The sequence below is a fragment of the Oncorhynchus nerka genome, linkage group LG24 (assembly GCF_034236695.1).
Source record: "Oncorhynchus nerka isolate Pitt River linkage group LG24, Oner_Uvic_2.0, whole genome shotgun sequence".
Classification (NCBI taxonomy): domain Eukaryota; kingdom Metazoa; phylum Chordata; class Actinopteri; order Salmoniformes; family Salmonidae; genus Oncorhynchus; species Oncorhynchus nerka.
The window spans coordinates 30,498,044-30,518,654 of record NC_088419.1 but is presented as its reverse complement, the minus strand read 5'-3'; the positions used below and the strand labels follow the sequence as shown (position 1 = coordinate 30,518,654).

At 43.8% G+C, this 20,611-nt stretch overlaps 1 protein-coding gene across 2 annotated transcripts in view; it reads right to left on the bottom strand.

Moving 5' to 3' along the window:
- The window catches only part of LOC115107835 (RAC-alpha serine/threonine-protein kinase), a 45,833-nt gene that overhangs the window by 4,539 nt on the left and 20,683 nt on the right, over positions 1-20,611 (bottom strand). Inside the window, exons 3-13 of one of the 2 annotated variants that reach the window (XM_029631499.2) lie at positions 8,506-8,634; positions 8,169-8,283; positions 3,329-3,455; positions 3,066-3,197; positions 2,898-2,963; positions 2,712-2,780; positions 2,096-2,221; positions 1,879-2,007; positions 1,491-1,705; positions 666-753; positions 292-394 (exon numbers count right to left, since the gene is read on the bottom strand). In XM_029631499.2, the coding sequence (XP_029487359.1) occupies positions 292-394; positions 666-753; positions 1,491-1,705; positions 1,879-2,007; positions 2,096-2,221; positions 2,712-2,780; positions 2,898-2,963; positions 3,066-3,197; positions 3,329-3,455; positions 8,169-8,283; positions 8,506-8,634 (1,299 nt within the window). The remainder of the gene's footprint in view (positions 1-291; positions 395-665; positions 754-1,490; positions 1,706-1,878; positions 2,008-2,095; positions 2,222-2,711; positions 2,781-2,897; positions 2,964-3,065; positions 3,198-3,328; positions 3,456-8,168; positions 8,284-8,505; positions 8,635-20,611) is intronic. The other variant, XM_029631500.2, reaches the window with a different exon arrangement.

The window sequence follows — 20,611 nt, the reverse complement described above, 5'->3', positions numbered from 1 at the left end:
GATAGTCCATCTCTCCAATCATCTTCGCTGATAGTGATGTTGTGTTTCCATGAGTGGATTTTTATTTTACCTTTATTTAACTAGGCGAGTCAGTTAAGAACAAATTCTTATTTACAATGACCACCTACCGGGGAACAGTGGGTTAACAACCTTGTTCAGGGGTAGAACGACCTTGTCAGCTCAGGGATTCGATCCAGCAACCTTTCGCTTAATGGCCCAACACTCTAATCACTAGGCTACCTGCTGCCCCATTTGCTTAACATACAACATATATAAGGGGAGGGAGGGTACTTTGTCCTGGAGGCGTGATGGTGATGGTCTGCCCGGTGAACTCCACATCAAAATAGCGGGTGTCTGTTTCCGAGGTGACCTGGGGCTTGAAGGGCGGGACCAGCTGAGAAGAAAAGGAAGGAGTGGGTACCTACATGTCATAACACTTGTCATAACCATGAGAACAATGAGAACTAGTGGAGGCTGCTGAGTGGAGGACAGATCATAATAAAGGCTGGAACGGAGCGAATGGCATCAAACACAAGGAAACCCTGTGTTTGATGTATTTGATACCATTTCATTTCTTCCACTCCAGCCATTACCATGAGCTCGTCCTCCCCAGTTAAGGTAGCACCGACCTCCTGCGATGAGAACACATAGAAAGCTAAGGATACCTTCTTCTCATACACGTCTTGCCACTCGATCCCAGCGAAGAACTTGTGCTGCATTATCTCCTTGGCGTCATCAGGCCCTCCACCTAACCTAAAGACACACACGCACACAGACACACACACTGACTCAGTGTCTTGCAATACTTTACCTATAGTTAAGAGCCATTAGTTTTCAGGCTGCCATAGCACTTCATTTATTGAATGACCATTGTTACAAGCAAGGTGTTTTGAGGTTGTACTTTCAATCAATCAAATGTATTTATAAAGCCCTTTTCACATCAGCCGATGTCACAAAGTGCTATACAGAGTGGAGGACAGCTTTAGCACGTATTGGTCATTAGCACGTAGGGCGCTCCGATTGGTGTTACCTTAGTCAGTGTTACACCTGTGCTGGTTGCCATCTCGTTAGTGGGAAGGCGTTTCATCTGTGCTGGCTCAGGTGCTATTTAAGAGTGTCTAGCCCAGCGCTCCAGTTGTCTTGAGAGATGTGGAGGGTCAACACCTTTATTTGGCTCTCCTTATTTGATTTCTAGAAAAACATTAATTTGTCTGATTTCCCTGATCTAATTTTGCTCCACCTTTTTTGTTTGCTTCCTATCTTTAAGTTTGGTGTAAGATTCTTTTTGCCTCTTCTTGGGCAAATTTAGTGGACGTCTTTTAGGTTCCAGTTGTTATTGCTCCTAAACCCCCCGTTTCGTTTTGGTTGTTGGTCAGTGACTCTTTGTTAGTTCCCCTTCTGTTTAGCACCATTTTTGCTTTTCTTGCTTGGGTATGTAACGCCACCACATACACATGCAGAAACATACTTCACACACACCCCTGTCTTACCTCTGCTTGGGGTCCTTCTTGAGCAGGCCAGAGAGCAGGGACTTTCCCTCGGGCCCCAGGGTTCTAGGGAAGCGGATCTCCTCCATCAGGATCAGCTCAAACAGCTTCTCATGGTCCTGGTTGTAGAAGGGCAGCCGACCGCACATCATCTCATACATGACCACACCCAGACCCCACCAGTCCACAGCACGACCGTAGTCATTGTCCTCCAGCACCTGTGTGTTAGGAAAGGGGGAGGTAGAACATGAGTGTCAGTTCTAGGGGCTAGTAGTGGCTAGTAGATCCTCTGGAAGGGCTTTCAAACCCTTAACTTCTATGTTAGTGGTTCTGATTCACTGATGATAGCTTTCTATCAGTGGAAGAACAGGGTTGATGGGTAGGTGTTTACCTCGGGGGCCAGGTACTCTGGCGTCCCACAGAAGGTCTTCATGGTGGCCCCGTCCTTGATGCCCTCCTTACACAGGCCAAAGTCTGTGATCTTGATATGGCCATCTTTGTCCAGCATCAGGTTTTCCAGCTACAGTAGAGAGAGAGTTAGGGAGGTTCCAATAAGAACACGTATTTTTATTGTCCATTGCGAAACGTTTTCCGACTCCTTAACTTACCTTCAGGTCCCTGTAAACCACGTTCTTCTCCGAGTGGAGGTAGTCCAGCGCCGACACGATCTCCGCTCCGTAGAACCGGGCCCTCTCCTCGGAGAACACACGGTCTCGTGATAGGTGAAAGAACAGCTAGGTGGAAGGAGATGGCGATTGTGTCAATTACATTGTCACGACTTCTACCCGAAGTCGGTTCCTCTCCTTGTTTGGGCGATGTTCGGCGGTCGACGTCACCGGCCTTCAAGTCATCACCGATCCATTTTTCATGTTTCGTTTGTTTTGTCTTGTTTTCACACTCACCTGGTTTCAATTCCTTATTTACATATTGTATATTTTCCCTCTGTTTCCCCCCCCGTCCTTGTCGGGAATTGTTCGTTGTATGTATTGGTGCCAAGTATGTTATGGTGTGTGCCGGGTTTTTACCCACTTTTTTTATTTTGTATGTTGGTTTTCGGAGTTTGTAAGCATTTATTAAATAACTCCGTTTATACCAATTTCGTTCTCCTGCGCCTGACTTCCCTGCCACCAGCACGCACCCAATTACAGTTAATCTGCAAGGTTCAGAGTATTTCACCTCACTGATAAGACCTATACCCCCGGTAAAATGCAACACAGTACTCACCTCTCCTCCATTGGCATACTCCATGACGAAACACAAGCGGTCAGGCGTCTGGAAGGAGTACTTCAGACCCTTAATGGTAAGGAGAAGGAAAACGTTTAAGAAACACAATGCTACCCATTTATATTAGGATAACAGTAAACAGAGGGAACACATTTGCTGATGCACATCAATGGAATGGTCTCTCACCGTTAAGAAGGGGTGTTTGGAGTTCTGCAGTACTCTGTTTTCAGTGAGCGTGTGAGCTACTTCATCCTAGAAAAGAGTAAGGAGATGAGCATGATCCAAGTAAAGGAAATACCAGTGTGTGCAGAAACAAACTGAGACAAAGACACACGCACACACTCGTCTACTCACCTTCGCCACAATCACTTCTTTCTTGAGGATTTTCATAGCGTAGTATTTTCCTGTGGCTTTTTCCTTCACCAGGATAACCTTCCCAAAAGTGCCTTTTCCCAAGAGCTTGAGGTATTCAAAGTCAGGCATAGTCTAGGAGTTGAGAACAGTTGGATTAACTTTATTTGACCATATCTAAAACTCCGCCCCTGGTATTTGTCTTGTATTAAAGTAACAAAAAATGCTGAGTAGAAAGGGTTAGGGCTAGGGTTGGGTGTACGCACCACTTTAAGTTTTGGTTTGGTGAGGTACATCTCCATGTCCATGGGGTCTGGCGAGGAGTCCATCCTCTCCTCCTCCTGTTTCTGCAGCCCATCAGCCACCTCCTGGATGGCCTTCGTCCACTGCTCCCTAAGGATGGAAGGAACCAGAGGGGGATGACTCTACGGGCTCTATTTTCGGCTGGTGCTAAGGAAGCGCAAGTGTCAAATGAACATTAGTTTGCAATTTCGTCATGTAAAAACGGACGCACTTTCATTTCCCCCCCCTTAGGCCAGGTTTGGTCATTTACCTGTCTCACATCAACTCGCTTGCGCTGAGGTGGGAGGGATGGAAATAATAAGCCAATTTTGGTAAGCAAAAAAAACAAAAAAACATTCAGTCAGTGAAACTAGAGATATTTAAGGCCAACCAAAATCTCAATTGGTTACGGCATTGATTTTGCCAGCGGAGGCACAAACAGTAGCCTTACATTAGTGTACATCACTAATGTTTTATTCAAATATCAGAGCAGCAAAACAGTCACAGAACTTCCCCTTTTATATTTACTCTGGACATTCTTTTTTTTCAGCTTCTGTGAAAAGTTTGGACTCATTATGTGTGATGCGCATGAAAGGTGTCTGTAACTGTAGGAAGCCTGTTTAGGAACATCAAGTTATTGAAAAAGACTGCTTATTGTTTTTGTTGATCAAAAAATCTTCCACTTTCCTCTGCCAGACCAAACTGTCAAATTGTGGGAGATCTGATCGCTGTCTGTGGTGCTTAATCCGCTTGTAGGCTATATTTGCCCATTTGTTTACCTTTCACATGGCAAAGCATATCAAATAGCAATGGTAGGCTATAGCTATATACAGTGCCTTGCGAAAGTATTCGGCCCCCTTGAACTTTGCGACCTTTTGCCACATTTCAGGCTTCAAACATAAAGATATAAAACTGTATTTTTTTGTGAAGAATCAACAACAAGTGGGACACAATCATGAAGTGGAACGACATTTATTGGATATTTCAAACTTTTTTAACAAATCAAAAACTGAAAAATTGGGCGTGCAAAATTATTCAGCCCCTTTACTTTCAGTGCAGCAAACTCTCTCCAGAAGTTCAGTGAGGATCTCTGAATGACCCAATGTTGACCTAAATGACTAATGATGATAAATACAATCCACCTGTGTGTAATCAAGTCTCTGTATAAATGCACCTGCACTGTGATAGTCTCAGAGGTCCGTTAAAAGTGCAGAGAGCATCATGAAGAACAAGGAACACACCAGGCAGGTCCGAGATACTGTTGTGAAGAAGTTTAAAGCCGGATTTGGATACAAAAAGATTTCCCAAGCTTTAAACATCCCAAGGAGCACTGTGCAAGCGATAATATTGAAATGGAAGGAGTATCAGACCACTGCAAATCTACCAAGACCTGGCCGTCCCTCTAAACTTTCAGCTCATACAAGGAGAAGACTGATCAGAGATGCAGCCAAGAGGCCCATGATCACTCTGGATGAACTGCAGAGATCTACAGCTGAGGTGGGAGACTCTGTTCTTAGGACAACAATCAGTCGTATATTGCACAAATCTGGCCTTTATGAAAGAGTGGCGAGAAGAAAGCCATTTCTTAAAGATATCCATAAAAAGTGTCGTTTAAAGTTTGCCACAAGCCACCTGGGAGACACACCAAACATGTGGAAGAAGGTGCTCTGGTCAGATGAAACCAAAATTGAACTTTTTGGCAACAATGCAAAACGTTATGTTTGGCGTAAAAGCAACACAGCTCATCACCCTGAACACACCATCCCCACTGTCAAACATGGTGGTGGCAGAATCATGGTTTGGGCCTGCTTTTCTTCAGCAGGGACAGGGAAGATGGTTAAAATTGATGGGAAGATGGATGGAGCCAAATACAGGACCATTCTGGAAGAAAACCTGATGGAGTCTGCAAAAGACCTGAGACTGGGACGGAGATTTGTCTTCCAACAAGACAATGATCCAAAACATAAAGCAAAATCTACAATGGAATGGTTCAAAAATAAACATATCCAGGTGTTAGAATGGCCAAGTCAAAGTCCAGACCTGAATCCAATCGAGAATCTGTGGAAAGAACTGAAAACTGCTGTTCACAAATGCTCTCCATCCAACCTCACTGAGCTCGAGCTGTTTTGCAAGGAGGAATGGGAAAAAATGTCAGTCTCTCGATGTGCAAAACTGATAGAGACATACCCCAAGCGACTTACAGCTGTAATCGCAGCAAAAGGTGGCGCTACAAAGTATTAACTTAAGGGGGCTGAATAATTTTGCACGCCCAATTTTTCAGTTTTTGATTTGTTAAAAAAGTTTGAAATATCCAATAAATGTCGTTCCACTTCATGATTGTGTCCCACTTGTTGTTGATTCTTCACAAAAAAATACAGTTTAATATCTTTATGTTTGAAGCCTGAAATGTGGCAAAAGGTCGCAAAGTTCAAGGGGGCCGAATACTTTCGCAAGGCACTGTATACACATTACATGTCAAAAGTTTGGACAAGCCTACTCATTCAAGGCTTTTTTTTTTATTACTATTTTCTACATTGTAGAACAATAGTGAAGACCTCAAAACTATGAAATAACACATATGGAATCATGTAGTAACCAAAAAAGTGTTAAACAAGTCAAAATATATTTGAGATTCTTCAAAGTAGCCACCCTTCGCTTTGATGACAGCTTTGCACACTCTTGGCATTCTCTCAACCAGCTTCATGAAGAATGTTTTTCCAACAGTCTTGAAGGAGTTTCCACATATGCTGAGCACTTGTTCGCTGCTTTTCATTCCCTCTGTTGTCCAACTCATTCCAAACCATCTCAATTTGGTTGAGGTCAGGTGATTGTGGAGGCCAGGTCATCTGATGCAGCACTCCATCACTCTCCTTCTTGGTCAAATAGCCTTTACATATCCTGAAGGTGTGTTGGGTCATTGTCATTTTGAAAAATAAATGATAGTCCCACTAAGCTCAAACTAGATGGGATGACATTTTGCTGCAGAATGCTGTGGTAGCCATGCTGGTTAAGTTTGCCTTGATTTCTAAATAAATCACAGACAGTGTCACCTGCAAAGCACACCCACACCATCACAACCAACTGCTCCATGTCATCACAAATGGGAACCACACATGCAGAGATCATCTGTTCACCTACTCTGCGTCTCACAAAGACACGGCAGTTGGAACCAAAAATCTCAAATTTGGACTCATCAGACCAAAGGACAGATTTCCACCTGTCTAGTGTCTATTACTCATGTTTCTTGGCCCAAGAAAGTCTCTTCTTCTTATTGGTGTCCTTTAGTAGTGGTTTCTTTGCAACAATTCGACGTGAAGGCCTGATTCACAGTCTCCTCTGAACAGCTGATGTTGAGATGTGTCTGTTACTTGAACTCTGTGAAGCATTTATTTGGACTGCAATTTCTGAGGCTGGTAACTCTAATGAACCTATCCTCAGCAGAGGTAACTCTGGGTCTTTGTTTCCTGTGGCGGTCCTCATGAGAGCCAGTTTCATCAGAGCGCTCAATGGTTTTTGCAACTGCACTTGAAGAAACTTTCAAAGTTCTTGAAATGTTCAGCATTGACTGACCTTCAAGTCTTAAAGTAATGATGGACTGTCATTTTACTTTGCTTATTCAAGCTGTTCTTGCCTAATATGGACTTGGTCTTTTACCAAATAGGGCCATCTTCTGTATACCACCCCTACCTTATCACAACACAACTGATTGGCTCAAACGTATTAAGGAAATAAATTCCACAAATTAACTTTTCACAAGACACACCTGTTAATTGAAATGCATTCCAGGTGACTACCTCATGAAGCTGGTTGAGAGAATGCCAAGAGTGTGCAAAGCTGTCATCAAGGAAAAGGGTGGCTACTTCGAAGAACCTCAAATATAAAATATATTTTGATATTCTTTGACACTTTTTTGGTTACTACATGATTCCATATGTATTATTTCATAGTTTTGATGTCTTCACTATTATTCTACAATGTAGAAAATAGGATTTAAAAAAAAAGAAAAAGCCTTGAATGAGTAGGTGTGTCCAAACTTTTGACTGGTACTGTATATTTGGGAGCAGTATAACAGTGAGTGGACATTCCCACTTTTTCCTTACAGTTGATCTTCTTCCAGCTCCTATGAAAAGTTTGGATGTGTGTAAAACCCTCCATAGTCTACGTCGTCTTAGGCCTAATATCATATGCCCACGTGGAAGAATTATGGTGCCTGTAACTGTATTTAGACAGCCTTTTTAAAACAAGTTGTTGTTTTTTGTTACACATTTTTTATTAGAATTATTCACTGTCTTTTTAGGTCTCTTCAATAATGAATTTAATATTGATTATGGACCATGTTTGGCATGTCCATGGCTCAGACATAATGCATTTTACAGTAGGCCTATTTCAGTGTGAATCCATTTTGAAGCCGTGCAATTTCTTATGCTCAACATATTTAGAAAATATGGGATAGGCCTACATTTTGTTTTTTTGTTTCTGTAGGCTATTTAACAAACTAGGCTACAACAGACTAACACTCGAATTGGAGTTGTGAAACACAATACATAAAATCCTTTACATACACAACTTGAAGCAACCACATATTTAGCCATGGAGCACATTCTGGTTGGCCAGCCAGGGATCAAGCCTAGACACACCCACAAGTTACTTATCAATCAAAACCCAGCCCTTTCGCAACACCGTCAGCTACTGCGCCCATAATTCTGGTTGTGAAAATAGCTAAAGTACTTCGGACACACCCCTGACCCAACCGCCAGCGCTAAGATTTACCATTATGTTAGGTTCGTTAAAATAGAGTCCTGTGTGTGCACGTGTGTAACCTACCTCTCCTCGGGGCTATCCACGTGGAAGGTGCGCTCTATGACAGTGGTCCACTGCAGGCAGCGGATGATGAATGTGTTGGGCTTAGGGCGCTCTGTTTTCATCAGCTGACATTCTGCTGGTCATAAGGAAGAAGAAAGAGAGAGGGAGAGAAAGACAGGGAGCGAGCGAGAGATATGTCATGCGGTCAAGTGAAACATCAGGGATGCACAGAGTGTAGTGCAAGGCTAGAACAAAAATGTGGAACCTCGAAGGAACTCGAGGACCAGAGTTGAGAAACTGCACAACTATTTTGTAAAATTTTGTGGTTAGGGCAGAGAGTGTCATAGGGTTGCCTTACGTGCTACTGAGAAGTTATTGAGTGGCGTCTCCAGTTGGTCGATGTCTTGCGGTCGCTCCTTGTAGCCAATGAACGTACCGTCGCTCTTCAGCAAGAAATACCTGGGTCTCCAAGTCTTTATGTACTCTCCTGAGAGAGCAAAAGAGAGAGACACAGAGAGTGAGCGAGTGCATATCACATCAGAAAGGACAATACTCTGTCAACCTTGGAAAGTGCAATCCTAGAAGAGCATTAACAACACAGCGCTGTCGCTGACCCTAGGGTGAGCTAGTAATGATAGCACCTTGGACAAGTGTGTGAGAAAGACAGATTCTCTCACAGTCTGGTTGACCGCAAACTGAGGCCTTTCTCCTGGTGGTTTCAGAGAAAACGGAACTTCTCTCATTAGGCCTTTTCCTTCTCCTTTTTATGTATTTGTATTATTGCTAGTTTATCTCCTCTTTACACATTATGGTGTGTGTTGCCAACCTGTACTGTAGCTTTAAGACAGGCAGCTAGTAAACACAGGGTCTCACCCAGTTTTTTTATTTTTATAACTGTGGCTAGAGGTACTTCTGGTAATCAACAACCAGATTCTAGAAAACAGGAAGTGACACACTAACAGCATGGGTAAACACCACAGTTAGAAAAGAACAAACCTCAATCAGGTCTAATGTCAGTGCTGCTGCTGACTCATTTGTTAACCGCTCAAAGGAGGTGCGATGAGATCAGAATCCTCAGAAAATAGTTTTATTTTCACACGCACACACTGCAATGGCATGCCTAATGAATAAAGCAGCGGAGTGTGTGCATGCTACCGAGCCTGTGCACGTTTTCGTGTGTGCATGCACGTGGCATGGACCGGATGGTGTTTTCACATAGCCAACAGCTGCAGGTGCACAGGATGCTCCTGGGGCAAAGAGTGAGCTAATGAACAAGCTGTTAACTTATAAAGTCAATCCATCTCTGTCTATTAAGTGTTGTTGCATGGTGCCTGTCTAGATTCACACACCAATGCCACTCATCTCCAACCCATTTCTTTACAAACAGCACATAAGCCTGAAAACATGTTTGAAGGTGCATGTTTTAAGTGGGTGAGCCTATGATAATGTACTGTGCTGTAAGTACCTGTGCAGTGTGCTGCTAAATAGATACTCTAAGGACAGTGATTTCTAGTGACAGAACTGGATAGGTGAAAGCAATCCATCCATACACCTCCACCCTAATGCCAGATCGGTGCAGTTGGGGTAAAGGAGGGAAGTCGAGGAAGACGCAGTAGAAGATTGAGATGCACACTAATAATGCATAAATGATGGAGAGCTACCCAGGCAGGCAGGAAGTTCAGTTTATTGGGATCCTCGTTAGCTACTACACAGCAACTACTCATCCTGGGGTCCACAAAACGTACAAATACATGACAAAGTACAGAACAGTAATAGACAAGAACGACATGAGATAGTACATTCAATTCAAAATAAATATGAGTTATATATAGGAAAGACCACAAGATAAAAAATATATATATATATATATATTGACAGTGTACAAAATATTAGGAACACCTGCTCTTTCCATGACAATAATATCACCTGTTAAATCCACTTCAATCCGTGTAGATGAAGGGGAGGAGACAGGTTAAAGAAGGAGTTTTAAGCCTTTAAACAATGGAGACATGGATTGTGTCTGTGTGCCATTCAGAGGGTGAATGGGAAAGACAACATATTTAAGTGCCTTTGAACAGGGTATGGTAGTAGGTGCTAGGAGCACCAGTATGAGTGCGTCAAGAACTGAAACGCTGCTGGGTTTCTCATGATCAACAGTTACCCATCTGTATCAAGAATGGTCCACCACCCAAAGGACATGCAGCCAACTTGACAACTGTGGCACGCATTGGAGTCAACATGGGCCCGCATCCCTGTGGAATGCTTTCGACACCTTGTAGAGTCCATGCCCCAACGAATTCAAATCAAACTCTAATTGTCACATGTGCCGAATACAACAAGTGTAGACCTTACCGTGAAATGCTTACTTACAAGCCATTAACCAACAGTGCAGTTCAAAAAGAGTTAAGAAAATATTTAACAAATAAACTCAAGTAAAAAATAATCAAAAGTAACACAATAACAAGGCGATATACAGGGGGTACCGGTACCGAGTCAGTGTGCGGGGGTACAGGTTAGAGGTCATTGAGGCTGTTCTGAGGGCAAAGGGGGGGTGCAACTCAATAATAAGGTGTTTGTAATGTTTTGTTCACTGTGTATACATATTCAGTACAGTTAAATTAGATCTTTAGAAAGAGGAGAGGCTCTAAGACAAACATATTGTATCTGTTTTTAAAGTTAAAGTTGCTTTTTGCTTGAGTAACCTGTGGTGGCAGAACATTCCATGATGACATGGCTCTATACATAACCGAGCGATGCATTAAATCTGTTTTTGGTTTGGGTACAGTGAAGAAAGCCATAGTGACATGTCTGGTGGGGTAGGTACTGTATGTCTGTTTGAAGTGTATACAAATAGATTATGCAAGTGATTAGGCATTTTCAACACACAATTACTTCTTAAAAAATAGTAGTCAGACAATTTCTCAACCATGAAAGACTATCATGCATGTATTAGATCATCAATGTAATTGTCTGCATCATTTCTAATCCTCCAAATATTACATTTTTTATATATAGAGTTCCTCTGTGGAGATGGGAGAACCTTCCAGAAGGACAACCGTCTCTGCAGCACTCCACCAATCAGGTTTTTATGGTAGAGTGGCCAGACGGAAGCCACTCCTCAGTAAAAAGGCACATGACAGCATGCTTGGAGTTTGCCAAAAGGCACCTAAAGACTCTCAGACCACGATAAACAAGATTCTCTGGTCTGATGAAACCAAGATTGAACTATTTGGCCTGACTGTCAAGCGTCACATCTGGAGGAAACATGGCACCATCCCTACAGTTAAGCATGGTGGAGGTAGCATCGGACTGTGGGGATGTGTTTCAGTGGCAGGGACTGGGAGACTAGTCAGGATCAAGGCAAAGATGAACAGAGCAAAGTACAGAGATTGTTGATGAAAACCTGCTCTCAGACTGGTGCGAAGGTTCACCTTCCAACAGGACAACGACCCAACACTGTACATATCTGATGTTAGAGAAGCTTCCATTGAAGGTACTGAGTTATATTGGATAAGTAACTCTCCAACCATGCGATGACAGGTGATGTAAAGCCATAGAGTTTTTTTTAATAACAAATGAGGATCAATAACAAACGGAACACTGAAATCTAGCAATACAGCTCCAACTATCATCTTATTATCCATTTATTTGGGCCAATCATCAGTCATCTGAGTCAATGCAGTACAAGTTAGGTGCCCTTCCCTATATGCATGCTGAGCGTCTGTAGTTAGCATTGTATTTGTTCTAACACAACACTCTCCAACAGCTTACTAAGAACAGGCAGCTGTTACAGCCAGCAAAGGGTGCTTTACCATTTTTAGGTAGAAAATAAATTTCTGTTTGCATCAGAGACCTTATCTAACGTCACACACATATTCTCCACATACTGACAATTTGTACTTGGTGGCCTATAGCAGCACCCTAAAATAAGAGACTTCAGGTGTAGCAGGTGAATCTGCATCACAGCACTTCTACTTCATTTGTCATGAGATCCTCTCTGAGCTTTACAGGAATATGGCTCTGAATATATACAGCAACACCTCCCCCCTAGACATTCCTGTCTTTTCAATATACACTGAACAAAAATATAAAACGCAACATGTAAAGTATTTGTCCCATGTTTCATGCGCTGAAATTAAAGTTCCCAGAAATGTTCCATAAGCAACAAAAAGCTTATTTCTCTAATTTTGTGCAGAAATTTGTTTACATCCCTGTTAGTGGGCATTTCTCCTTTGCCAAGATAATCCATCCACCTGCCAGATGTGGCATATCAAGAAGCTGATTAAACAGCATGATCATTACACAGACGCACCTTGTGCTGGGGACATAAAAAGGCCACTTTAAAATGTACAGTTTTGTCACACAACACAATGCCAGAGATGTCTCAAGTTGAGGGAGTGTGCAATTGGCATGCTGACTGCAGGAATGTCTAGCAGTGCTGTTGCCAGATAATTGAAAGTTAATTTCTCTACCATAAGCCGCCTCCAACGTTTTAGAGAATTTGGCACAACTGAAGAATTTCTGCACAAACTGTCAGAAACATGGTCTCATGGAAGCTCACCTGCGTGCTCATTGCACTCACCAGGGTCTTGACCTGACTGCAGTTCAGTGTCTTAACTGACTTCAGTGGGGCAAATGCTCACCTCCACTGGCACGGTGAAGTGTGATCTTCACGGATGAATTCCGTGTTTCAACTTTATCGGGCAGATGGCGCCGTGTGGGCGAGCGGTTTGCTGATGGAAACGTTGTGAACAGAGTGCCCCATGGTGGCGGTGGGGTTATGGCATGGGCAGGCATAAGCTAAGGACAACCAACACAATTGCATTTTATCGATGGCCATTTGAATCCGCACAGAGATATCATGATGAGATCCTGAGGCCCATTCATCCACCACCATCACCTCATGTTTCAGCATGATAATGCATGGCCCCATGTCGCAAGGATCTGTACACAATTCATGGAAGCTGAAAATGTCCCAGTTCTTCCATGGCCCGCATACTCACCAGACATGTCACACATTGAGGATGTTTGCGATGCTCTGGATCGACAGCGTGTTCCAGTTCCCGCCAATATCTAAAAACATTCCACAGGCCACAATCAACAGCCTGATCAACTCTATGTGAAGGAGATGTGTCGCGCTGCATGAGGCAAATGGTGGTCACACCAGATACTGACTGGTTTTCTGATACAAGCCCCTACTTTTTTTTCTCCAAGGTATCTGTGACCAACAGATGCATATTTGTATTCCCAATCATGTGAAATCCATAGATTATGGCCTAATGAATTTATTTCATTTGACTGATTTCCTTATATGAACTGTAACCCTGTAAAATCTTTGAAATTATTGTATGTTGCGTTTATATTTTCATTCAGTATATGTTATATCCTTGTATTTCTACTGCTGTATCAAAGGTGCTGTCAGCCTCAGAAAAGGCTAATATATAAATTTTTATCTTAGATTAGCAAATTATTCATCTCATGAGGCTAGATATATTTATATGAGCTAACTTTAATCCTTTCTGGGGTAGCTTATATAAAACTGAACTCAATGATAAATAGGTTGGAGTTCTAATAATTCTATTTATGATAATTAACAAAAGGAATTCATCGATTTTTGAGGAGATTATGTTAAGCAGATGCCTGGTTTAGCTCGGCTGCTGTAATGGATCCTATGTGTAGCTGGTGTTGAGAGTCAGGCACAGGACAGCAGATATGAGTAATCAACGTACTTTTACTCAAAATGTCAAATACACGTACACCATGACAGAACGAAAATACAATAAACAATCACTCACAAAAACCCATGGGGGAACAGAGGGTTAAATAATGAACAAGTAATAGTGGGATTGAAATCAGGTGTGTAAAACAAAGACAAAACAAATGGAAAATGAAAAGTGGATCGGCGGCGGCTAGAAGGCCGGTAACTTCGACCGCCGAACGCCGCCTGAACAAGGAGAGGGAAGAAGTCATGACAGCTGCAGCACGGTGCTCTATTCTTCGTTCCACTTCTGGACTGCTGGTCGCTTCTGATTGGGGTGTTGTCCTGTAAGCATGGGGGTAGTGGGATGCGGGTGCTGTCCAATCTGGAAGGGGCCCGATGGTGCAGGGTGGAGCTGGATTCTCTGCCCGCGGCCCGATGGTGCAGGATGGAGCTGGATTCTCTGCCCGCGGCCCGACAGTGCAGGGTGGTGTTGGCCACTCTGGATTGGGCCCGATGGTGCAGAGTGGAGCTGGATTCTCTGCCCGCGGCCCGATGGTGCAGGGTGGAGCTGGATTCTCTGCCCGCGGCCCGATGGTGCAGGGTGGTGTTGGCCGCTCTGGATGGGACCCGATGGTGCTGGATGGAGCGGGATTCTCTGCCCGCAGCCCGATGGTGCAGGGTGGTGTTGGCCACTCTGGATGGGGCCCGATGGTGCAGGGTGGAGCTGGATTCTCTGCCCGCGGCCCGATGGTGCAGGGTGGAGCTGGATTCTCTGGATGGGGCCCGATGGTGCAGGGTGGTGCTGGTTTCTCTAGATGGGGCCCAATGGTGCAGGGTGGTGCTGGTTTCTCTGGGTGGGGACCGATGATGCAGGGTGGTGCTGGTTTCTCTGGGTAGGGGCTGGTGGTGCAGGGTGGTGCTTGTTTCTCTGGGTGGGGGCTGGTGGTGCAGGGTGGTGCTTGTTTCTCTGGGTGGTCTTGATCTTGGAGGATGTATGGCAAAGTTCCTCTTATTTTTGGTTTTTGGTTTGTCCCAGAGCAGTTTCTTTCAGTTTTCTAGCAAACACCTTGACACCCTGTTGATCAAGTGTACTAGGTTGTGGTTGTACATCAGCTGGGGGTGAATGTCACAGTGGTTCGCTCGGTAAACATTGTCAAAGAGAGCACAGCCTATAGCCAGCTCAGCATTGTTGCTCTGAATAAATGTGGAAGGGCACATCTCCACGTAACAACAGGGTGGACACAGTGATTTTGTGTTAGTTAATCCATCCAACTCTGGCTGCCACTTGCTGCATTGCAGGATCTACATGTCTTCTCATTGCCATCAAATCACTAGTAGCTGTGTGAGTTATAATACGTTTGACCCCATGTAATGTGTTGCTTGACAGACTGACATGCCAGTAGTGCTGAACTTTTAGTGCTTTTTAAGGTCAGTTCGGTTTCAGTTCAATCATTAAAAGAACAATCACGGTTTATGCTTTTTTTTTTAAACATTAAATTAATTATGAAATAATTAAATTTAAATTATTAGTGCTTTTTCATGGAAATAACAAAGCCAAAAATTGTGAACATTCAACTGCCAAAACCTTGAAAATATTCCATTGTCTCGGTCAGGGCCACATAGAAAAGTAGGAAATGACTATTAAATCAAATATATTTCAATTGTGTATATTACTTAGTTTTATTTGATGACTTTATAATTTTTCATTCCTTAAAGTAATCATCTCATCTCTGCTCAGGCACTAGCAGCCAGCCAGCCAACCATCTAACATCATCTCTGTTCTCCCCATACTATACTGTCTTTAGTCATCCTATTTAGCTAGGCTAGCCTGCCTAAGTATGCTGCAGAATCAAATCAAATCAAATTTGATTTGTCACATACACATGGTTAGCAGATGTTAATACGAGTGTAGCGAAATGCTTGTGCTTCTAGTTCCAACAATGCTGTAATAACCAACGAGTAATCTAACCTAACAATTTCACAACAACTACCTTATACACATAAGTGTAAAGGGATGACGAATATGTACATAAAGATATATGAATGAGTGATGGTACAGAACGGCATAGGCAAGATGCAGTAGATGGTATCGAGTACAGTATATACATATGAGATGACTAATGTAGGGTATGTAAACAAAGTGGCATAGTTTAAAGTGGCTAGTGATACATGTATTACATAAAGATGCAGTAGATGATATAGAGTACAGTACTGTATATACATATGAGATGAGTAATGTAGGGTATGTAAACAAATAAAAGTGGCATTGTTTAAAGTGGCTAGTGATACATGTATTACATAAAGATTTCAAGATGCAGTAGATGGTATAGAGTACAGTATATACATATGAGATGAGTAATGTAGGGTATGTAAACATTATATTAAGAGGCATTGTTTAAAGTGGCTAGTGATACATTTTTTACATCAATTTTTCCAATATTAAAGTGACTGGAGTTGAGTCAGTATGTTGGCAGCAGCCGCTCAATGTTAGTGGTGGCTGTTTAACAATCTGATGGCCTTGAGATAGAAGCTGTTTTTCAGTCTCTCGGTCCCTGCGTTGATGCACCTGTACTAACCTCACCTTCTGGATGATAGCGGGGTGAACAGGCAGTGGCTCGGGTGGTTGTTGTCCTTGATGATCTTTATGGCCTTCCTGTGACATCGTGTGGTGTAGGTGTTCTGGAGGGCAGGTAGTTTGCCCCCGGTGATGCGCTGTGCAGACCTCAATACCCTCTGGAGAGCCTTACGGTTGTGGGCGGAGCAGTTGCCCTACCAGGCGGTGATACAGCCCGACAGGATGCTCTCGATTGTGCATCTGTAGAAGATTGTAAGTGCTTTTGGTGACAAGCTGAATTTCTTCAGCCTCCTGAGGTTGAAGAGGGGCTGCTGCGCCTTCTTCACGACGCTGTCTGTGTGGGTGGACCAATTCAGTTTGTCCATGATGTGTACGCCGAGGAACTTAAAACTTACTACCCTCTCCACTACTGTCCCGTCGATGTGGATAGGGGGGTGCTCCCTCTGCTGTTTCCTGAAGACCACAATCATCTCCTTTGTTTTGTTGACGTTGAGTGTGAGGTTATTTTCCTGACACCACACTCCGAGGGCCCTCACCTCCTCCCTGTAGGCTGTCTCGTCATTGTTGGTAATCAAGCCTACCACTGTAGTGTCGTCTGCAAACGTGATGATTGAGTTGGAGGCGTGCATGGCCACGCAGTCGTGGGTGAACAGGGAGTACAGGAGAGGGCTCAGTCATTTAATGAACTCTCTATCCCTTCCTCTCATCGTTGTGTTGTCTACATTCCTCTCATGTGCCGGCGTATGTGGTGTGTGTGTATCTAACCTAAAGTAGCCTAAAGTAGCAGGCGTAAAAGTGTATCCATCTGTGTCCGAGCCAGAATAGAACAGGCACAATGGATTATGGTTAGTGTAGTTAATTGCCACGTTTAGTTGCTGAACTTGGTTGCTCAAGTAAAACAGCTCCCTTCAGCCCAGCTTCCCATATAGTTCTTGACTTAATTTATCTTGTGAATGATTTGATTTCCCTCCAGAGAAACGGCGCATTGGGCTCACAAAAAAAACTAAATGGAACTCAAGTAATTGATCAGACGTCGGTCAATTGGCTGTTTAATAACTGGAAAAAAACATTTGGTTAATCACTAACCACTACATGCTCGGGAAAAGCAGTTTCTCTGAGAAATGTGTCATTGGAGTCACAAAATAAAAGCCATAGGGTGCTCTGACTGTGTGCTGCTGTTGTGGGCTGTGGTGTCTGGAGTGATGTTCTTTGGAGTGGAGTAGGGGGTGAACACAGGTGGCCTTTCCTTGTCTTCCTCTCTCCTGAGGGTCCCAGCATGGCTCCGCTGGCACTCTGGGACTGGGATGTAAGGGAGGTCTGGTCAGACCTATCTGACGAGGGGAATGTGCTGGTGTGGGTAGTGAGGAGTTACACTGGGTCTGGTTACCCAACTCTTGTGCTGAGTGTCTGAATTCTGGGAGGTCCACTATGAGAAGCTGTGGTACTGCTGATGAGGGGATGTGAGGGTAAGGTAGTAAGGGTTGTGGTAGGACCCAGTTGTTCTCTCATAGGGTGGATGGCGCTATAGCAATTCTATGACTGCTGACATAAGTCAACAGTGGCTGAGCATAGTGGTGCAGTGACAGGGAAGATAAGAGATACCAGTGCAGTCTGGGATAGGAGGAGGATGTGGTTTCAAAGGAACTGTGTGGCTTATAATAAGAATCCACTTCCTCCTGTACCTCCCCCACACATACACACTCGGAAACACACACCCACACACACTCGCTCTGATACACGCCCACTCGGGGACACACACCCACACACACACACACACACACACAAAGGCCTAATCTAATTCAGCTCAGCCTACAGTGTGGTAACCAGGCCCCTCGAATAGGCAGTTCCTTCTAAAAGAGGCAAACACTGTACACTATTGTGTTGTATGCATGTGAATAGCTACAACAGCAGCAACTCAAACTAAGTACCACCACCTTTATTCGGGGAGCGATCATCCATGTATGTGTATGTATATATACAGTGGGGAGAACAAGTATTTATACACTGCCGATTTTGCAGGTTTTCCTACTTACAAAGCATGTAGAGGTCTGTCATTTTTATCATAGGTATACTTCAACTGTGAGAGACGGAATCTAAAACAGAAATCCAGAAAATCACATTGTATGATTTTTAAGTAATTAATTTGCATTTTTATTGCATGACATAAGTATTTGATACATCAGAAAAGCAGAACTTAATATTTGGTACAGAAACCTTTGTTTGCAATTACAGAGATCATACGTTTCCTGTAGTTCTTGACCAGGTTTGCACACACTGCAGCAGGGATTTTAGCCCACTCCTCCATACAGACCTTCTCCAGATCCTTCAGGTTTCGGGGCTGTCGCTGGGCAATACGGACTTTCAGCTCCCTCCAAAGATTTACCAATTGGGTTCAGGTCTGGAGACTGGCTAGGCCACTCCAGGACCTTGAGATGCTTCTTACGGAGCCACTCCTTAGTTGCCCTGGCTGGGTGTTTTGGGTCGTTGTCATGCTGGAAGACCCAGCCACGATCCATCTTCAATGCTCTTACTGAGGGAAGAAGGTTGTTGGCCAAGATCTCGCGATACATGGCCCCATCCATCCTCCCCTCAATACTACGGTGCAGTCGTCCTTTCCCCTTTGCAGAAAAGCATCCCCAAAGAATGATGTTTCCACCTCCATGCTTCACGGTTGGGATGGTGTTCTTGGGGTTGTACTCATCCTTCATCTTCCTCCAAACACAGCGAGTGGAGTTTAGACCAAAAAGCTCTATTTCTGTCTCATCAAACCACATGACCTTCTCCCATCCCTCCTCTGGATCATCCAGATGGTCATGGCCATGCGCTGGCTTGAGCAGGGGGACCTTGCGTGCGCTGCAGGATTTTAATCCATGAAGGCGTAATGTGTTACTAATGGTTTTCTTTGAGACTGTGGTCCCAGCTCTCTTCAGGTCATTGACCAGGTCCTGCCATGTAGTTCTGGGCGGATCCCTCACCTTCCTCGTGATCATTGATGCCCCACAAGGTGAGATCTTGTATGGGGTCCCAGACCGAGGGTGATTGACCGTCATCTTGAACGTCTTCCATTTTCTAATAATTGCACCAACAGTTGATGCCTTCTCACCAAGCTGCTTGCCTATTGTCCTGTAGCCCATCCAGCCTTGTGCAGGTCTACAATTTCATCCCTGATGTCATTACACAGCTCTCCGGTCTTGGCCATTGTGGAGAGGTTGGAGTCTGTTTGATTGAGTGTGTGGACAGGTGTCTTTTATACGGGTAACGAGTTCAAACAGGTGCAGTTAATACAGGTAATGAGTGGAGAATAGTAGGGCGTCTTAAAGAAAAACTAACAGGTCTGTGAGAGCCGGAATTCTTACTGGTTGGTAAGAATACTTAATACTTCAAATACTTATGTCATGCAATAAAATGCAAATTAATTACTTAAAAATCACACAATGTGATTTTCTGGATTTTTGTTTTAGATTCCGTCTCTCACAGTTGAAGTGTACCTATGATAAAAATGACAGACCTCTACATGCTTTGTAAGTAGGAAAACCTGCAAAATCGGCAGTGTATCAAATACTTGTTCTCCCCCACTGTATATATATATATATCACTGTGAAAAGAGTATGCCATGCAAATTGCTTGTGAGCAGAATGAATGCAAGGGTAGACAGTTCCTGTCTATACTTTGAGATAGACAAGTGGGTTAAAACATCAGTCAGATATCATACCTGTCTCTGAACTCTTCCTTTCAAGCACAAGCAGACAACCGAGTGCGCCCGTCGTCCTCTGGTCAGCGGTCCCATTTGCAAGCAAATATGAACCTTATGCTAGGCCTCGGTAACACAACAATGTGGTACAGTAAGTGCTGTGTGTATCCCTTTGATAACTCACCACACATTTCTCATCCATATGTAAGTGTTAAGAGGAGCCACCACTACCAGTATGTCTCTGCCTTGCAGCCACTCCTCAATATGCCTCACCTGAACCCGTAGTGTGCTCAACCACACACGGGTCTGAGGAGGCTTTTGGTAAGGAAGGTACTGGTTGGCCTGGCTGACACATGACCACCCTCTCCCCAACCTACAAATCCTCTGCACCAACTGTAACTGCCAATCTCCACAGACTGATCTCGGTGTACCCGTCTCCTCTGCAACGTTTGCGAACTGAATGCTTTGATCAGGCAAGAGTGGCACACCATCGCAAG